Source organism: Mauremys mutica, chromosome 5 (genome assembly GCF_020497125.1).
Source record: "Mauremys mutica isolate MM-2020 ecotype Southern chromosome 5, ASM2049712v1, whole genome shotgun sequence".
Classification (NCBI taxonomy): domain Eukaryota; kingdom Metazoa; phylum Chordata; order Testudines; family Geoemydidae; genus Mauremys; species Mauremys mutica.
Window position 1 is genome coordinate 23396138 of NC_059076.1, and position 19187 is coordinate 23415324.

A 19187-nucleotide genomic window follows, 5' to 3' on the forward strand; every position below is an offset into this window, starting at 1 on the left:
AAGTGTCCAGGGTCTCTCAGGATTGGGGATTAAGTTTGGCATTGGGCTTTGCCATATAAAGACCTGAACAAACTCAATATATTTTAACAAATGTTAGAACATGCCTTCTCTTATTGAAGCCAACTTCGGAGCTCCAGCTGATTTCAATGAGAGAAAGATTGATCCCAATGTATATAGCTGGATATTAACTGCATAAGGCTCTCAATTAAAGCTAGTGGGAAATATTTTTGAAAAATGGCCTTTTGTTCAAAAGCAATTTTTTTGGTAATAACATTTAAATTTTTTGTTTGGGTGCCCCCCCTCTTTCCCCCGCTTCCCCTTGTCACTTCCTTTTCCAGGGCAAAATGGGGAAGCCAAAATCCCTAGTTTTTTTATTAATCTTTTTTACAAGCTTTTGAATAAAATTGTTCCTTTTCAAAATCCACAGAACAAAAATTATATTTGCAAAAAAAAAAAATCACTTTTGACCAGCTGCAGTTATTATACATGTATTGAGCTTAATCCTCAGTCCTTACTCAGATATAGAAAACCCTTTATGGAAATTTACATGGATTGGATTGATTTAATGGAAGAAAATTTTAACAAGACACTCACCTCAGGAGATCTGTGTAGCTGTGGAAATAAAAAATGGGATCAAACTAGATCTCTGGGTCCTAACAGGAATTAAAAAAGAAAAAAAGAGAAAAAATATATATAATGTTCTTGTGAACAGAGGAAGCCATTATCAAAGAGTAAACAGTTCAGAATCTTTCAGAGATATAGGAAGAAGGCAATTGAAAAAATGACAGAGGTTTGAAGAAAACCTCCCATTGGAATTTTGCCTGAACAAGGACTGAGTAAGACCTGCAAGATTAGACATGCTATATACATTTATTTAGATGAAAAGGGGGGGAATTAGATGTTGTAAAAGGTGATGAGTTCTGCTCCTAGAAGTTTTTTTTAAGACTTAAATTCTGGTATACTTACTCATGCTGAGTATTGCTCTGCGGTTTTGTTCCATCAACTGAAATGGGTCTTCTTGTAGACTAAGGTATTGCTCTGTATGGATAAAGGTATCCGAAATCTAGGTGAATAAATTCGGTAATGAAGTAAGTTAGCAGGTGTGAGGATAAACTCCTTTCCATAAATCAGTTCCTTTAATCTTTCATGGATCCAACTAAAGCAAGTGTTTTTTGTTTAACATAATATGGTGATCTGTGGTTCAATAAGATGAACAGTTAAACAGCCTTTTCTTTAGTCTCCTGTGATGTGGTGCCCCACAGGCAGAGAATCGTAGGCTAACAAGTCAATCTAGAGTCAGACTTACGCTGCAGCTCCTTTTGGAAACAGTTTTGGGGCAACATACTCTTTCTTTTTTCTTTTTTTCTGATTTCTCTGACAAGCTTCCAGACCCTTCTGTCTGTCGTTATCCTTGCCTTCACAGGAACATTGTCAGATTCCCTGTCTTCTGTTGTGAAAATGACACACTCCTCATTGCGGATGTTACCACACTGTATCACTGCTAACTTTTGTCTTGTTTTTAAATAACTGAAAACACTGATTTCAACTAGTCATTGGCATGTCATGGGCCATCTCGGTTGTGATAACTGTGGCTTATTAGTGTTGGTTTTTTTTCTAGTGGCTTAATTTCTATGGCTATGGAGATGCAGGGTGCACTGATACTATGGTGTGGAGCTTGGTTAGAGATATGCCTTCTATTTTCCACTACTATTTGTACTTGAATTCAACAGAGATAAAAAGTAAAAATTTACAATGTTTTAAAAATGAATAGTGAATTTATAAAACTAAAAGGAATATATAGTTAAACAACAATAGAGCAGGAAAAGGAAAGGAGTAGGAAAAATGAAGCAGAAAGATTTACCTAGTGAGAGTAATTTCTGTGAGCACGCACATTCACACATATACCACCCCACTGTACCGGGATATTCCTGGAAGAAGAGAAGCTCAAATATGTGGTTATGGTTGGCCAAGTTCCTAGACTTGGGCTAAAAATAAATCATAACAGTGACACTTCAAAGAAATGTGTTGAGAGTAATAATAAAAAGACTAGAGGGGGGGAATAAAAGGTGGTGATTGGAGTGAAAGTAAGGGCAGGACAGAATGTTCAAATCAAAGAAGGAAATATGTCCTAAAGTGAGTTTTAGAGGACTAAATATATATGTGTACACAAAAAAAGATGTTTTTTCAAGCAAGCTGCAACTTGGCCTTCTTTAGTGAACATACAGCTTTATGTAAACAAACACCTGCACGTGCATTTTTCAGGCCCTAAAACATGCATGGACAAAAGTAGTTTAGCATCTACATGCTCAGATGACCGAATAAATACTCGATTGCCCCCTTCAAAAAATTAACCTGGAACTACCACTTGAGCATGCTGTTTCCATGCAACTGCAAAGAAAATAGCTTTTTAAAATTAATCCTTTGGTGGGTGGCACTTCCTGCACGTTTTGGAGGCCTAGGAAACAATTATGAGCATTACCAGTCAATAGGAGCATAATGTAATCTGAATGAAGGATTTACATGGTTAATTTAGAAAGCAAAAATCTAGTGTAGATTGTGAAGACCATCAAATGTCCCTACCCCAGAGGTGGGCAAACTATGGCCCGCGGGCCACATCCAGCCCGCAGGACCATTCTGCCCTGCCCCTGAGCTCCTGGCCTGAGAGGCTAGCCCCCGGCCCCTCCCCTGCTGTCGCCCCTCCCCCACAGCCTCAGTTCGCTCTACTGCTGGCGCAATGCTCTGGGCGACGGGGCTATGAGCTCCTGGGGCAGCGCAGCTGCAGAGCCCAGCCTGACCCGGTGCTCTGAGCTGCGTGGTGGCAGCAGCAGCAGTGGTGTGGCCTGGCTTCAGTCAGGTGGCATGGTTGTGCCGCCAGCCATCGGTGCTCCAGACAGTGCAGTAAGGGGACAGGGAGTGGGGGAGTTGGATAGAGGGCAGGGGAGTTTGGGTGCTGGTCAGGGGTGTGGATGGTGGTCGTGGCAGTCGGGGGGGGGAACAGGGGGTTGAATGGGGGCAGGGGTCCTGGGGGGGGCATCAGAAATGAGAGGAGGGGTTGGATGGGGCAGCAGAGGTCCGGGGACGGTCAGGGGACAGGGAGCAGGGGTGTGTGGATGGGGCAGGGGTCCCAGGGGGGATGTCAGGGAATGAGGGGGTTGGATGGGGTATGAGTCCGGGGGGAGGCAGATAGGAGGTGGGAGCCGGGCCATGACCCCTTCCCCTAACCGGCCCTCCGTGCAGTTTATGAAACCCAATGCGGCCCTCAGGCCAAAAAGTTTGCCCGCCCCTGCCCTACACCATTTGTAGGGCTCTGTGAGGAACTTTAGAGATAGACTGGAGTTCAAATATGTTCAGCATTAATAGCCAGCCCTTAGAACAAAGATTAGGTAACAATCCAGGGCAGCTCAAGAAAAGTTTGACTTTTGCTATAAATATTAAAATTGCCAGAAGCATAACTAGATTGATCTTTAAAATGTGGTTAGGGAAATGGACAGATGGGGAGGGGTAATGAAGCCATGAAAGAGCTGCCAAATCTCTGAGCAAAAAGAACTACCAACAAATTATTTTCCAAGCCAATTCAAAGATAGATTGAGAGACGGTAAGGACTTGCCATGTGGAAAGTTTCAGATTGCAATGTTGAATCATTTTTTTAGATACTCATATGCCAAAGAGCTATATTTCTTTCATCCTAGCATAACAAGGAACAGAATTTGCTCCAACCTTCCAGTTACATGGACCTTTATTGTCGTTTGTGTTCCAGTAGTGCTAAGAGATGCCGAATGAGATTGGCTATAACGTGTTTGTCCAGTTCCTCAATCCTAGCCTTGAAGAGTTTATAATCTAAATAGACAAGACAGGCAACAGGTGGGAGAAAGGAAGTATTATTACACAAGTAGTAGTAAGTGATTTGTATTAAGATTAAATATTACTACACAAGGTAGATTAAGTGATTTACCCGGTGCCACACAGGAAGTCTGTAGCTGAGCCAGGAACTGAACCCAGATCACCTGAGACTTATTCCATGTAAATACAGTTACCTCAGTATAGGAGTAGCGTGAATGAGATAAGGGACAGACTACTAGTGTAACCTTAATTACAGTAAAGTATTTGCTGTCAAGCAATAATTGTTACAACTAGGACTGTTGTTGTTTATAATGCACTGGCTAATAAGTATGTGTACCGCTGTCCCTATTAAATAAAAATTTAGGTCTGCTCATGTGATTGATCCTAATGTGCCACTACAGCTGAAAAAGTCTTTGCATCGTGTATTAAAGGCTTGTGCTTCTAGAGCTCAATTTGATGAGGTGCTGAGTACAGTCCTGTCAGGTGCTGAGCTCACTCATCTCCCACTGTCTTCATTGAGAGCTGAGAGAGTTCAATACCTTGCATGATCAGGCTCTTGGAGCAGAAGGACTTGAGTCCATCTTGAATCGGTGAAGGCCTGCATGGCTATGGTGTGTGGTATGATAATGAATGGAAAACTCTGAGTGGCCATGGGTCCTGCAGAAACTTGCACTCCGTTATTCCAGTCAAAATTCCATAAGGATTTTCAGCCCACACGCTTAGTGAAGGTATGCAGCGTGCAAGTGATCTAAAAACAGCAGGATGGCTGTTAATTTGAGATGATTTCCTTATGTTCCCTTTGTTAGAGTCACAATTATGTTAGAGAGAGAATCTTTGCTAATTATGTATTTCCTGGCTCTACTCTATCCGTCTCACCCCAGATGTTAAATTGTAGTCTCTGCAGTGTGTGTGCATGTGTATATAATATAATCATGCAGTTGACTTCATGACAGTCACAGTGATTCTCAGTTGTTTTCTTCAGTTGTGAACAATGGAAAATGGACTCCAATTATTTAGATGTGTGAATTACATAAGTCACCTCTCATCTACTTTGAGGATACGGCCATACCCTGCTGTAGCAATTGTAGAGTATTGGGAATTAGGCATGTATCTCCCATTAATGGAGATTATTCATCTAATTCTCTTCATACTGCTCTGAAAATTTACCCCTGATGTCCGACTCATCATAGTTTAATTGTGACTTGCCTGGAAGCTTGGGAGGATATGACACCATATGAAAATGAAAAAAAGAAGTCTCATAGGAAGGAATGATGTATCTGTCAGATATAGGTGTCAAGGGAAAAGATCTCAATGATGGTTTCACAAACTGTTTTTAATATTGTGATATCAAGGTAAACAGGAGACTGATTTTGATAACCTTTTTGGGTTGAATATTTAGTTTAAAATCCCAGACACTACCTGAAGGGTATTAATTATGTAATAAAGATTTTCAGCATATGTCACAGAGATTGTCCCCATTATGCAGCTGAAGTGGCCAGGATGGGAAGACTGGCTGTGAAGACAGGATGCAAAGGATTCCCCAGAAAGGGGAGGAACAAGAAGAGAGTGATTAGTTATTGATCAGGATGGAAGAGGGAGGTGGAGAGCAGAGAAATGTACCTGCAGAAAGTGCTGTGAAACCCAATCCTTTCCCACCACTTGTTACAGAATTGTGCTCTAGAATCAAAGTTTTCTTTCATTTTTTTTAAATGTTTCTAGCTCTAATGGTTATGAAGATCAATTTAAGAATGTGAAGCGTGTGTAATTAATACAGTGTTGTCCTGCTGTGTTTGCAGAAAGTGACGCAATAGCTCTAAGAAGCATGAACTTTCCCATTCATCTGCATGGGATCTTATCTCTATTGATAAATTTAAATTCAACATTGTTAATTATTCTGATGATTTTAGAAGTAACATCTAACTATTGAGATTATCTCACAATCTACAACTGCCTCTCAGACCTTCCCATGTGCCTTATGCCTAATTGTCCCTTGCACAGCTGCCTAAACTTCCAACGACCCCCTATGATGCAGTTATGGGTTGTCAATCCAAAAACTGCCAGTGTATTAAAAACAGAAAATATGGGAACATTAGAAAGTGATTTTGAATTTCATATAAGAGAAATCACAGGAGAAATCACATTTGTTCATATTAAAATATTTATTTAAATCCAGATTTTAATTTAAATATGCTGCAAAATCTCCAAACTGCAATACCAGAGTGTTGCAGAATCCAGAGATCCTGCAGAGTTCAGTTTCAGATTACCATGGAGAATCCAGGGCTTTATATATTGAGTTCAGTTCAGGCGGTTGTTCATGGTTCAGCTGGCTGAAGTTTCTATGTTCGTATAATTGTTTGGTCATGCTGGAAGAAGCCCCAATTGCAGTTTTAATTAGGTCACAACTTTATTCTTAAATATCTGGGAGTATGTGGCAGATAAACGGTACAGTGGCAGATAAACGGTACAGTGCTGGTAGTTCCATTCCCCTTTCCATATACTTGGGGCTGCTACCTTCCCCATCCTTCAAGCTTAGGTTTGAAATTAGACGAAGGTTTCTAACCATCAGGGGAGTGAAATTCTGGAACAGCCTACCGAGGGAAACAGTGGGGGCGCAGGACCTCTCTGGCTTTAAGATTAAGCTTGATAAGTTTATGGAGGGAATGGTTTGATAGGATAACGTGATTTAGTCAATAGGTCAATAACGTGCGACCACTGGTAATTAGTACCGAGGGTCAATGTTGGGATATTGAAAGTCTTTTTCCTGAGTGTCTGGCTGGAGAGTCTTGCCCGCATGCTCGGGGTTCAGCTGATCGCCATATTTGGGGTCGGGAAGGAATTTTCCTCCAGGGTAGATTGGCAGGGGCCCTGGAGGTTTTTCGCCTTCCTCCGCAGCATGGGGCAGGGGTCGCTTGCTGGAGGATTATCTGCTACTTGAAGTCTTTAAATCAGGATTTGGGGACTTCAACAACTGAGTCAAGGGAGAGAATTATTTCAGGAGTGGGTGGGTCAGCTTTTGTGGCCTGCATCTTGTGGGAGGTCAGACTAGATGATCATAATGGTCCCTTCTGATCTTAAGTTCTATGATTCTATGATTCTATGATCCTGGTCTCAGCCAACCCACTGCTGGGACCCAGCCACATCCCCCCCCATCCCATGCCAGGGCTAAAGGGGAGCCCACAAAGGAAGGGAGGTTTAACTCCTCGCTGTACCAGTCATGGGAACCCCTAACCCCCTTTCTCGGGTCCTTTAAAGAATGGCTCCTTTTAATCCTGTACCAATCCATTTTATCTGATCACTGTATCCATTCCCTATGGGAGTACCTGCACTGAACATCCATCACAAGGAGGCACCAGCAGTTAGCTTGGCTGACCCCTCCCCATACCTAGCCAGGTTCCCAGACATTTACTGATGCCTTCTTTAACAATTTTCATATACCAAAGTTTGAGAGAAAAATCAAGAATATTGTAAGAGCAAGACAACAGTTCTGATCCTGTTTGTTGATTTTTAGGGTGCCATTTTCCTGCCTGGAAACAGAGTAATTGAGCATCCTGGCAATGAAGAAAGCCCAGGGAAGTTCCTCTTTGAAGTTATTCCAGGTACGATATTCTATTCCCCATGAAAATGTCTTGAAAATTTTGTTCCTATTGACTAATGACCGGTTTTATTCAGCCTTAACAGAGGCAGAAGATGATTAATGTTTCTATGTAAGAGAAAAATTGGTTAATTTTGCTAATGATGTAGTCTTTCATATATTCATTCACCCCTGGGCTGCGAAGGAAAATCATGATTTCTTCTTTGTCAATATACAGTACAATTGTTCTGCAGTCAGGCTCTGGGCACTGTGTGAAATGGACTGCTGGAAGGATAAGCATATTTGGCAATGCTTTTGTGACATTGAATGTTACTAAGTGAGGTAGAGCATTCTGTGGTACCATAAATGCAAAATGATTTAACAGCCGGTTTGGTGTAGTGCCGTATGCTAGCATGGCTAACAGTATTAAGGATCCTTCATTGTGACTAGGGATGCATGAACCTGCTCTTACACAATTAAGGACCATTATTTTGAAACTGTTCTGGCCCTTTTAAAAAAAGTTGAGGGTGGTTTGGTAAAGGAGCACCTCCCTGGTCATTGAGTGCTACTGTTCACCCCACCTATGAGCTGGCTGGCCTTTCTGCCTTCCCAAACCCTAGTCATCTTGCTATTTACTAGATGCAACTTGCCATTTTCCCTCTGTTATCCCTCTCCATGGCTTCCAACTCACTCCCCCTCCACACTTAAAAAAAAAAAAAGTTGTTGTTGTTGTGGGATATAAATGCATCTGAACTAAGCTCAAGTACCTTCACTTTGAATTCTTATGATGCCTGAGTTTAATGTGCCCCAGAATGCCGGATGGAACAGAACATGCAAAAATTGAAAGTCTTTTAGCACAGAAGCAGCTCAGGCCATAACTCATCTTGGTAGACTCAAAGAGTTCAATCAATTTAGCTTTAACACAGATAAGGTTAAGGGGTGACTTGATTACAGCCTATAAGTATTTACATGGGGAATACATATTTAATAATGGGCTTTTCAATCTAACGCTATCCAATGGCTGGAAGCTGAAACTAGATAAATTCAGAAGAAAATAATAATTTTTAACAGTGAGAGCAATTAATCACTGGAACAATTTACCAAGGGTGCTGGTGGACTCTTCATTACTGATGATTTTTAAATCAAGATTGGATTTTTTTTTCTAAAAGATCTACTAGAAAACTAACATCTACTAAAAGATCTACTAGAAAACTAACATAAAACATTAGACTTTTTTTTTTACCAGCTTCAACTGATAAACAATTATTCATTGAAAAATGAACCAAACATTATAAAGGACAGTTTTAATTTTTTTTTTTGGTAAAACAGGAAAACAAAACCCTCAAAAGTCTCTGTTTAAGGAAAAATTACTGAAGATAGATTTCAAAAGCCCCAAAAATCTAATTTTAATTGAAAAACTGCAAATTTAAGGGAAAAACTTTCTCCTGAAAACTGTCATCTTTTTTTCAATGAGTTCTATTATAAATGAAGAATCTTTTTCTACAGGCTGGCAAGGGTGACCGGGAAAGATAGGTTGAAAGTGATGGTAGTGATGGTTGCTATTTTAAAATACATGGAAGCACTCATACTACAGCAATGGTGCAAGGAGGGGACAAGTAAGTAGCACGTGAGGAGGAGATGATGAGAAGTAATTTATTATTGTTGCTGTATGTCCTCCCTGAAGTTTCTGCTGGAGGGAAGCAGCTTTAATTCCCACTGCAAGCTCCACTGGAAGATGCTGTCGAGAGGAAGTGCTAAATCAGGTTATCCACAACCTACCCTGGCTCTGATGCCTCCCTTGCCATCACACCATGTATACACAACTTGGTAAAGAGGCTTTGCTGAAGCTAGTGCTCTGAATGTTGTGACTCCTATGACACTTAAATCTGCCCATTAACACACTCTGGCTCTAGGGCCTTTTTGGTGTCTGATGTAGCTTTGGCACAAAGGCAGTGGGATGTTTTCTTCCCCACATTTGAAATGTAAGGAACTGTAGGCTCAAAAACACTTTTGTAAAACAGTAGGGACAGCTGTAGGCCACTGCTCAGCTGGCCAGTGAAGGAATCTATGACTAATGTTAATTGACGCAGCTGAACTGCGGAAAGGTTAGTCAGATGCAATTTTTTATTAGTTTCCCTAAGGGAAAATAACTGCAACAAACCTGTATCTAGTTCTCCCTATTAAACTTTCTTGTTCTTGTTTATTGTTTGGCTTTTTGCTCTATAGAATTTGCACTATGGAACCATGTTCCAAATGTGAAGGCTTTGAATTAGTATTAGAGATGATTCCTTTGCTGATTTGGGCTCTGTAACACTGACTACTTTTAATGAAACAGGTACCGATCTGGCTCTTTTTCCTCTAAAAAACCCACAGCAATGCAGTCACTTAATAGTTTCGTATTATTATTATTATTATTATTATTTTATTTTATTATTTGTATTATAGACAGCCTACAAAAATGTCATGTTTCATCCTGAGTTTGTTATCAGAGCACCACAATGTTTTAGCTAACAATTTAAAAAAATGTTCCTCTCCTATGGTTTGAAAATTCCTTGCTGATTTCAGAAACATTGGCAAATAAATTATTTACTTCCAGGCTGAGATCTTACATGCCAAGTTTCAGCTTAGAATGAACTTTCATGGCTGCGTTACAAAGCTCTGAGCAATGTAGCTCGTAATCAGAATGCCTGCCATCACATAACTAACAGGCAGTGCTAACATAGAAAGCAATCTGTCGTGTGAGTTCTCAAAGTACAATTTCATTGTACTATCTTTTTCTACAGCTAAGAAAACAAAAAGCAGCTGGGCCAAACTTGGGTGCCTTCAATGGAAGCTGTAAATGCGCATCCTCTTGGAAAATCAGGCAGTTTTTTTAGCTGGCTAAGTATGGGATTGGATAACCAAATTAGGACATTTTGCTGTTGATGTTTATGTATAGAAGCTACAAGACAAACAACAAGTATAGAAAATATTGAGTTTCATAATCTTTATGATGTCCAATGAGTGAAGTGAATATACATATGGTAATGCCATCTGACATACAGCATTTGAAAAATGTTTCCTACTTCATCACATTTGACTAAAACTGAAAAAGGAAATGGGGTAATTATTCTACCGATATTTGCACATATCAAGTAGCCACATGCTCATATCAGTGACTCTGTAGACAGAGATTTTTTTTACTTAACGTCCTGTTTGTGCTCTGAGATCAAACTTAAAATGTGCATAGAAAAATTACATTCATATTAACCAGGTATACAAGTGACACTATTAATATATCTTATAATTATTTTTAGGCTTCATAATCAGATTTCAGGATTGAAAAATTACTAACTGAACTGAAATCTTCAGCAGTTTAAATATTATTTTTATAGGTTTGTGCAGCATCAGAAATGGAGACAAAACCAAAACCTTAAAACAGAAACCGTACGTGAGGAGAAAAATCAATTGTTCAAGATTGTCTTTAATTAACACTGCCCGTTGCTTCCCCACCCCCATATACCTGTATCATCTAATTTTAATGTGTTTGATTAATTATAAACTTTCAAGTTGCCCCTGTTCAATTATAGGAGTCACTCATACTACACGATGATAGGTTTTCCTTGATAACATACAATGGTTGCCACTAAAAAGTTGAAATTGGCCAATAGACTCCACATAGTTGCCACAGTTATTTCCTGTTCCAAGTAGGGGGAAAAACTATGGTGCTTCAGATACCATTGTATGATTGCTGTGGATTATTACTGACCTTAGTGATGACCACTATAATTTGTATTATAGTGTTCCAGTGGCCTTAGTATACTGCTCTTTTCCTTCAATAAATATGCAGTTGCAGTTACTCCACACTTCAGCGCTATTTCTGATGCAAATCCTAAAATATTGCCTTCTAGAAGTTGAACCCGCACATTTTGTACCATGTATTTGGTCTTTTAGAGCCCAAATTAAAATCAGGATTAAAAGGAATAGTAGGCAACTTTGAAAGTGAAACACACAATCTGAAAAGATTGTAGAGTTTTTAGAAATATCATCTGAGGGGCAATAAGCAAACAGAGTTAACATTTATTACTGCTGTTCAGTCAGAACCACTGCTTAGAGAGAGCATTCACTGACAATTCTCAGCATCCAGTGTTCTGAAACTGAGCTATTTGTTGACTCCATCCTCTTAGGCCACATCTATACTTACCCGCCGGGTCGACGCGGCGAGTTCGACTTCTCGGAGTTCAAACTATCGCGTCTGATCTAGACGCGATAGTTCGAACTCCGGAAGCGCCATGGTCGACTCCGGTACTCCACCGCGGCAGGAGGAGTTGCCGGAGTCGACCTTGGAGCCGCGGAGTTCGCTTCCGCGGCGTCTGGACGGTAAGTCATTCGAACTAGGGTAGTTCGAATTCAGCTACGTTATTCACGTAGCTGAATTCGCGTACCCTAGTTCGAACCAGGGGCTGTGTGTAGACCAGGGCTATGTGACTCATAATAAAGCCAGTTTTGTAGCAGGCTGGAAAAAGAATAGAACTCATGGGGTATAACAGAGGAAAAATATATTGTAGTCAAGCCCGTGTTTTCCTCCCGATAACTTTCTTACATGAAAATAGCTTCATAGCAAAAATATCTAGTTGGATAGACTGATTTTTTTTTATTATTTTACTGAACATTGTGTTACATGATACAGCACTGAAATTCGCAGTGTTAGCTTGATGTTATTCCCTTTCCATGTGCATTACAAATTCAAGTAATTTTATTTATTAATACCAAGACAGCAGTGACAATCTTCTTTTTGTCTACCAGATCTGTGGGCAGAACTAAAGCTTGTGTGTGTGTTAATACATGCGAACAATTTTGGGAATGCAAGTGGGAGTTGGGTGATCATATGAAATTATAATTCTCAGAACATGACGATGTCTGAAGGTGAATGAAAGAAATGCATTTGTGGAGAATGTCTTGTGCCTGACGCTGTCATTAAAATAGATATTCATTCCATTTGCATTTAAAAACATTCTGTTCATACTTCATGTGTTGGCATGTTTTTAAACCCAAAGTGTGAAATTGTCCTCTGAGAGACTTGTACAAGGTCCATGAGCCGCTTAAGTGCTGATCCTTTCTACTCAGGAGTCAGTTGGACGCCTGTATCATAGAAAAGTTCTCTGAGCCTTTTTGCAGTCCCTTTCACCCTCAGAATAACATTGGGTACTTCTGTATGCAGTGTTCTTGTAGCCATGTCAGTTTCAGGATATTAGAGAGACCAGGTGCATGAGGTAATATCTTTTATTGGACTAACGTCTGTTGGTGAGAGAGACAAGCTTTCAAGGTTACACAGAGCTCTTCTTTGGGGTTTTGCTGTCAGTTATGGTTCCCAAATAGGCATTAAATTAAAATGTAAGTTCTTGGATTGAACTGAAATAGCTAGACTCATAAAAAATACAAGATGCCAGATCTGTTGTGATGATTTATGTAAGGTTTTGTGTTTTGGATTGCAGTACTTTGAACATCTACTTTAAGGCATTTATTTTGATTTACTGTTTATATATATATATATATATATACACACACACACACACACACACACACACACAACCATAGGTGTGAACATGTCACTTCGTAGAGATATCAGAATAAAAGTTTTTGTCACAAAAAGTGCTTAGTGCCTACTACCTCGAGTAGGTTTTTGCTTGGTAATAAGTGTTTGCAGGATCAGACCTTAAATTAGACGTAATACAGACCAAGGAGTCGGAGAAGTCAGATGAAAGTCACATAACTGAGTTTGTTCATTTTCATTATGTATCTTGTTAGCGCTAAAGTTTTTTTAAAATAATAAAACATTCAGTTCTTCTATCATGCTTTTCATCAGTAGATTTCAAAGTGCTGTACAAAGGAGGTATCGTTAGCTTCCTATTACAGATGGGGAACCTGAGAGGTGAAGTAACTTGCCCAAAGTCACGCAGCAGGCTAGCAGCACAGCCGGAAATAGAACTGAGGTCTTGAGTCCCAGTCCAGTGCTCTACCCACCAGGACACACTGCCTCTCAAATAAGAGCTGATGTTGGTTAGGGTAAGGAAATAGTCTTGGAGGAGTGGTGCTTCCCTCGTTATTCACTGAATCATGGTCTTGTATCCATCACTTGAAATGCCTACTATTCGTCCCTCGCTGTCCCCAGTTATTTATGTTAACCTCATCTTGCAACTGGTGGTCCTGCCTTATGGCAGCACTAAATGATTACACAGTTTGGCCTAAGTGTTGGGAAGCCAGCTCACCACTTTTCTAGCATTTCACTATGAGAAGGCATTCCACTCATGTGTTACTTGTGCCCCTATGGAGAACGTATGATATTATTTGCATGTTTCCTGAGGAGGCACAGCTGAAGGAGAACTTATTTAAAGAACTATATTCATCAAAAATGTGAGTTGTATGGCTCCTTTATGATTCCCTCATCCCCCCGGACCTTTAAGGTACAAGTCCAGTACTGTAAATGCAAATAATAGACCAACTCCTTAGGTCTCTGTACAGCTTTCACAGTTTTTACTCTGTCCTTATCCAGGTAGATGTCCTACTGAAGTCAATGGGAACTTTGTCTGAGAAAATATGAATGCAGGACCAAATGCATGTGAAATTCCATTGGACAAATTAACACCCCTAAGATTACTTGTTCAAAGCTTAGGTCTTAATATTTTATTAAAACTGTGTTTAAACTGAAATGTACCGGTATATAGTTTTCACCTTTATAATCAACTTTTCTCTCCTTCAGGAATCACTTAATGATAGCATCATACCATAGTCCGGTGTATTTGATTTTGTAGTTTGCTAGTATACAAGAAACTGTGATGTCAAAATCATTTGAATGAAAGTGAACCATAATAAGGACTGTCTGAAACTGCAACCCCTTTTAGTAATATTACTACTAACTACATAGCACTTCTATACCACCTTTCATTCAAGGACCTGAAAGCATTTTTCAAACATTGTTTCACAACCTGCCTTAAACTCATGGCTGAACTATATTTGTTCCCTAACATTTCCTCTGCATCGCTACCATGGTGTAACTCCTCCTAGTGATAGCCACAACAGAAGCACTAGTGTAGAGAAGCTGCTGGCATTTTAAAAATCCCACTCTGGACTACATGGCTGTTAAAAAGCTGTGCCCAGTGTTGCGTTTGTAACACCAACAGACCCCGGTCAGCGGCAGGTGGGAGTGAACCTGTGGCCTCTGGAGCTTAAAGCATAAGCCTCTACCGCATGAGCTAAGGCTGTAGAGAAGACTCACTTTATCTCTCTCTCTAAGTGGTCTAGATGGGACAGAACACCACAACCAGGAGGTTTGTGGATTACCCATTCATTCCATTAGGGCCAGTGCCATTATTATGATATTGGAAATTTTAGGAAAGTGATTCTAGTACAGACATCACCTTAGGTATCTGAGCACTTCACAACATTATCAGTGCATCAAAATTACCTCTGAAAGGTAGATTTCTCCTCCCTTTTCCTTTTAAGCCAGTTCCTTACAATAATAAGTGACTGACGGTTGACATGAGGAGTCATTTGGTACTGCATGTCTGGGAAATGCTGGTGGAAATAGATGTGTCTTGCAGCACTCGATAAAGGTTGTGAGATTCAGACTCAAGTGCATCACCCAGGGAAGTTGGTTCCATCATAATTGTGTGCCGTTCATTAACAACATTCTTCCCCCTACACGTTTTGTTTCCTTGGAGGGCTGGGGAATCATGAGCCTCCACTGGCCAGCATTTTCTTTATTTTGTTTGGTATGAAATTGAGATATTTGAGAACCAACATTTATTTATCTCTACATCCAGTGCTACAACCCAGGTTCCTGTTCCTGCACATAGGTTTCTGCTAATCTCCTGTCCCCAAGGCGCCATGGCTGCCTTGCTATCCATCAGTAAACACAGGGGTCGTAACACACAGTGAAAACTGGAGATGGTAGAAGGCATGAATGATGATTATCTAAAGGATTGTTCACTTCTGTATTTTCAAGAGCAGTCTGTCAAACCTTAAGGGCTGCACTCTGGGAGAAAACACACTGTGGAAGAAAAACACACAAATCCCCATTATAGTTCGGATGAGCATTTTCAGGAAACTGCTCCTATCCATGCACATATTGAGGAAACATTTTTATTCTGATGATGGTGTTTATCATCCCACACAGACATTAGTTCTCTTAATGGTTCATTGGATGTAAACCAAAATGTAAGATGTGCTACAGAATTTAAAATAGTGCAGTACTGTTCCCTAATAGCACAACTTACAGCTGCAGCATACAGGGCTACTTCGATAGAATGTTTTGGGAAACCTTGTCTAGTGATTTGAGCACAAGACCAGGGGTCTAAAGACCTGGGTTTTAATTTTGGGTCTGACGGTGATGTACTGTGACCTTGAGCAAGTCACTTAACCCGTTCAGTGCCTCATCTGTAAAATGGGAGATTAGAATTTACGAGGAAGTAGTAATATTTTATTAATTAATGTTTGGGAAGCACTCTGAAACACTGATATGGAAGGTGCTATAAAAATGCTAAGTAGTGTTATATTATTTTTCCAAGGATTGGACAGCTGCTCCTACAGGCATGTCTGAATCTCTCCTTGCTACTGCAAGAGGCTATTCTGCTGGTTTTTCTCAGTACAGTGTGAAATACTCTCCATCAGATTGCTACATTTACTTTATAAACTTGTGCAGGCTTTGTACATGGACCAGTTCCCCAAAGCCCATGGTCTGGTATTAAATCTCTACCATTGTGTGAAAGATTAATTCTTGGAACTCTGAAATCTATCAAAATGATTTTTTTCATTAGTCATTAGATGGAGGTGCCCCTAGACTTTCTCTCTCTCTCTTTTATTATTTTTTTTAAATTGCACACCATCTGGTTGGTGAAGGTTTCTAAAGATTCCTTGTTCAGGTGGAAAATGCCAGATGGGATTTCAGGTAGTGTACTGCCTTTCTTCTTAATCTCTTTTGTATTAAAAAAAGTTGATATTAAACTGTCTTATTCCCACTGATGTTTTATACTTCCACTCCTCTTAAGAATTCTGTTTTAAAAAAAAAACAAAAAAAAACAAACAAGCAAAAAAAACCCCTATCTTTGTCTTGCTTTTAAAAATCTCTTTTTCATGGAAAAAACATTCTATTTTTAAGTCTGTTTTAGGGTTCTTGGGTCCATCTGCATAATGGCTTGAGGTGAGTTTTAATAACTCTGTACATGCCACACTGACCCTTTTGCTATCTGTACTTAGTAGAATATCACTTCTGCATTTATAAATGAGTTTTGAAATGGCAGGAGACAAGCAGTTGCTGTATGTGAAGCAAAGGTATTAAATAGTGACACAGAAACTGGTCCTCTTTCCCCTTGGCACAAGCAGTGTTTAGCTTCCTTTGAAGTCCTCACTAAATTTGGCCATGGGTTTTCAAGCACCTGATACAGTACAGAGCAAATAGAATAAGATTTGCACCTGCTATTATGGCTTTTTTTTCCACCCTAAGTTCTCAAAACACTTCACAATTTAGTTGTACAAATCTGAGAATGTTTTATCCCCATCAGAAGAGAAAAGCCATGAAACTGAGATTATAGAAAATGTTTATTACCGAATAAATGAATCACTTTGCATCACTCAGTGGCCCTCAGGCCTCTGACAACTAACATAAAATTCTTTAACTGGTCTGTTCTTCAACAATTTGCCAACCTGTAAAATGGGGACAATAGTACTTACCTTTACAGGAGAGCAGAATGGCTTCATTCATTAATGTGTGAGGAAAAAGTGGAGCTCTTCAGATGGAATGTGCAATAGCCATTCATAGCATTATGATTTTTAATTTATTTATTAAGTTACATTGATGGAGCTCAGTGTTTGGGGAAAGAAGCCCAAAATACAAGAAAGTTAAGCTGAAGAACATACATAGGTGCAAGATTTATTTCTTTAGTCATCAAGATTTTCTGAAACCTCCGTTTCATGATTCTTCTCTTCTATCATTATTAATTTGCAATACTAAAGGTCATGTAGCAGCAGGATGAGGTGGAACTTAGAGTTTGGTTCTAAAATGAGACACACAAACTGGGACCGTTGATTTCAGGATGTGTGAGACATTGCAATGTGCTTGCTGCAACTCAGCGTGACTTATCCGAGAGGGGATATTTTGAGAGGGTTTCTGAACTCTGACGTTTGGAACAAAAGCTGTTTTCTTTCCATGAGGCTCCCCCTTCTTCTGAGAAATCAGAGACTGGAATTCCCTGGCTAAATCTTCTCATGAGTAATTGCAATGTCAGATGCAATGATATCCACACATACTACTGGTCTGTTGGTAGCTTACCCAAAATGTTATTGGAGTGTTGGGAACGTGGGTCAATAAGCAAACTGGCTTCTCTTGTCTTAAGCAGGAAATCTCACTTCTGTGCAAACACAGAGCTTTCCCTGCTCTGTTGAAAAGGAAAACCTTTATATAATGTGCAAAAATGCATTTCTGTACTCTCGCCACATTTACCATTCTACAAATATTCTGTTCTCCTTACCCTGGGATAACTGCAGATGCTGAAGCATGTTTAACATGTTACCGACTCCTTTCCCTGCATGCTATGAAACCTGATGACGAAGTGTTAAAATGGGCTGCTGTTTTAACTCATTCCCTACACTGATTCCTATCTCAGCCTGGTATGAAGCAGGAGACCCTGGTGGATTTAATTGCTGCTGCCAAAAAGATGAATGCCTCCCCCTGTACATGCTGACAACCAGCAGTGCCTCTTCATTAGTTGTCAGGAGCGCAAAACCTCAAGGGCATTGGTGATACTACCAAGTGAACTAATTGTGCCTGTGATATCTAGTGCACTGAGCAAGGAGGCTGTTTAATTAACTGGATACCAGCTTTATTGCATACAGATATCTCAGTGCAAACTTTCTCAGTGTTACTGTGTATCAAAGCCCCAACTACCATTCTTGTACTGCAACTCTCCTAGTCATTGCTGTTCAACTTATTACCAGAGTGAATATGTCTTATTTATTTGGGAGATGGAGCACCTCTTTATTTTTATTGTTTTATGTGCACGAACACACACACACACACACAGAGTAAGTTTAATTCTTCCAAGGAAATGGTGTAACAAATCAAAAGTGCCACTTTTTAAAATGAGATCAGCGCTCCCAGAGCCCTGTAGGGTCACTGAGCCAAGAAAATGAAGCTAGTGCAGACTCCGCTGCTTGTTTCTCACAAGGTTAAAGCCGAGGTCTCAGTGTGAATGAACTCTCTTCCATCTTGACCAGAAGTCATTTTGACATGTAAATATTTGCGATTCCCATACTAAGCTTGCCTCCTCCAGTGTTCAAGTGAAAATAAAGGTTTATTTTAAAAAAGAAAACAATGTAGTTACAATTCTGGTTCACACAGTGTTGCCCTTGTACCAAAGTCTATGATATTTCCAGATGCTGATCCCTGCAGATCAGTACTCTGAGCCTCAGGTTTAGCCATTTTGTTGTGTTTATTGCAGCTATGTGCTGTTCAGGACTTAAGGAAGGGCTCTGCTTTCAGGAAACCTGCTTTTCTTCCCAGCATTAGCAGTGATTCTTTGTATGACCTTGTACAAGTCTCTTATATTCTCTGTGCTTCGGTTTCCTCATCTATAAAAATTGATGTGATAATACTGTTGTACAGTGCATTGCATTTCTTGGATAGATGGTGCTCTGTTAAATCAAATATTGTGGTAGCAGTATTCCAGAAATTACTACGTATCAATAGATTACCTATTAGGAATATTTGTGGAGATGATTGCCATGTGATAAATCAGAGCCA

General features: G+C 39.9%; 1 protein-coding gene across 8 annotated transcripts in view; it reads left to right on the plus strand.

Annotated features, from left to right (window-relative positions):
- The window catches only part of ARHGAP24 (Rho GTPase activating protein 24), a 536453-nt gene that overhangs the window by 326851 nt on the left and 190415 nt on the right, over positions 1 to 19187 (plus strand). For all 8 annotated transcript variants that reach the window (XM_045019052.1, XM_045019055.1, XM_045019054.1 and 5 more), the window contains one exon: positions 7349 to 7436. In XM_045019052.1, coding sequence (XP_044874987.1) covers positions 7349 to 7436 — 88 coding nt within the window. The remainder of the gene's footprint in view (positions 1 to 7348; positions 7437 to 19187) is intronic.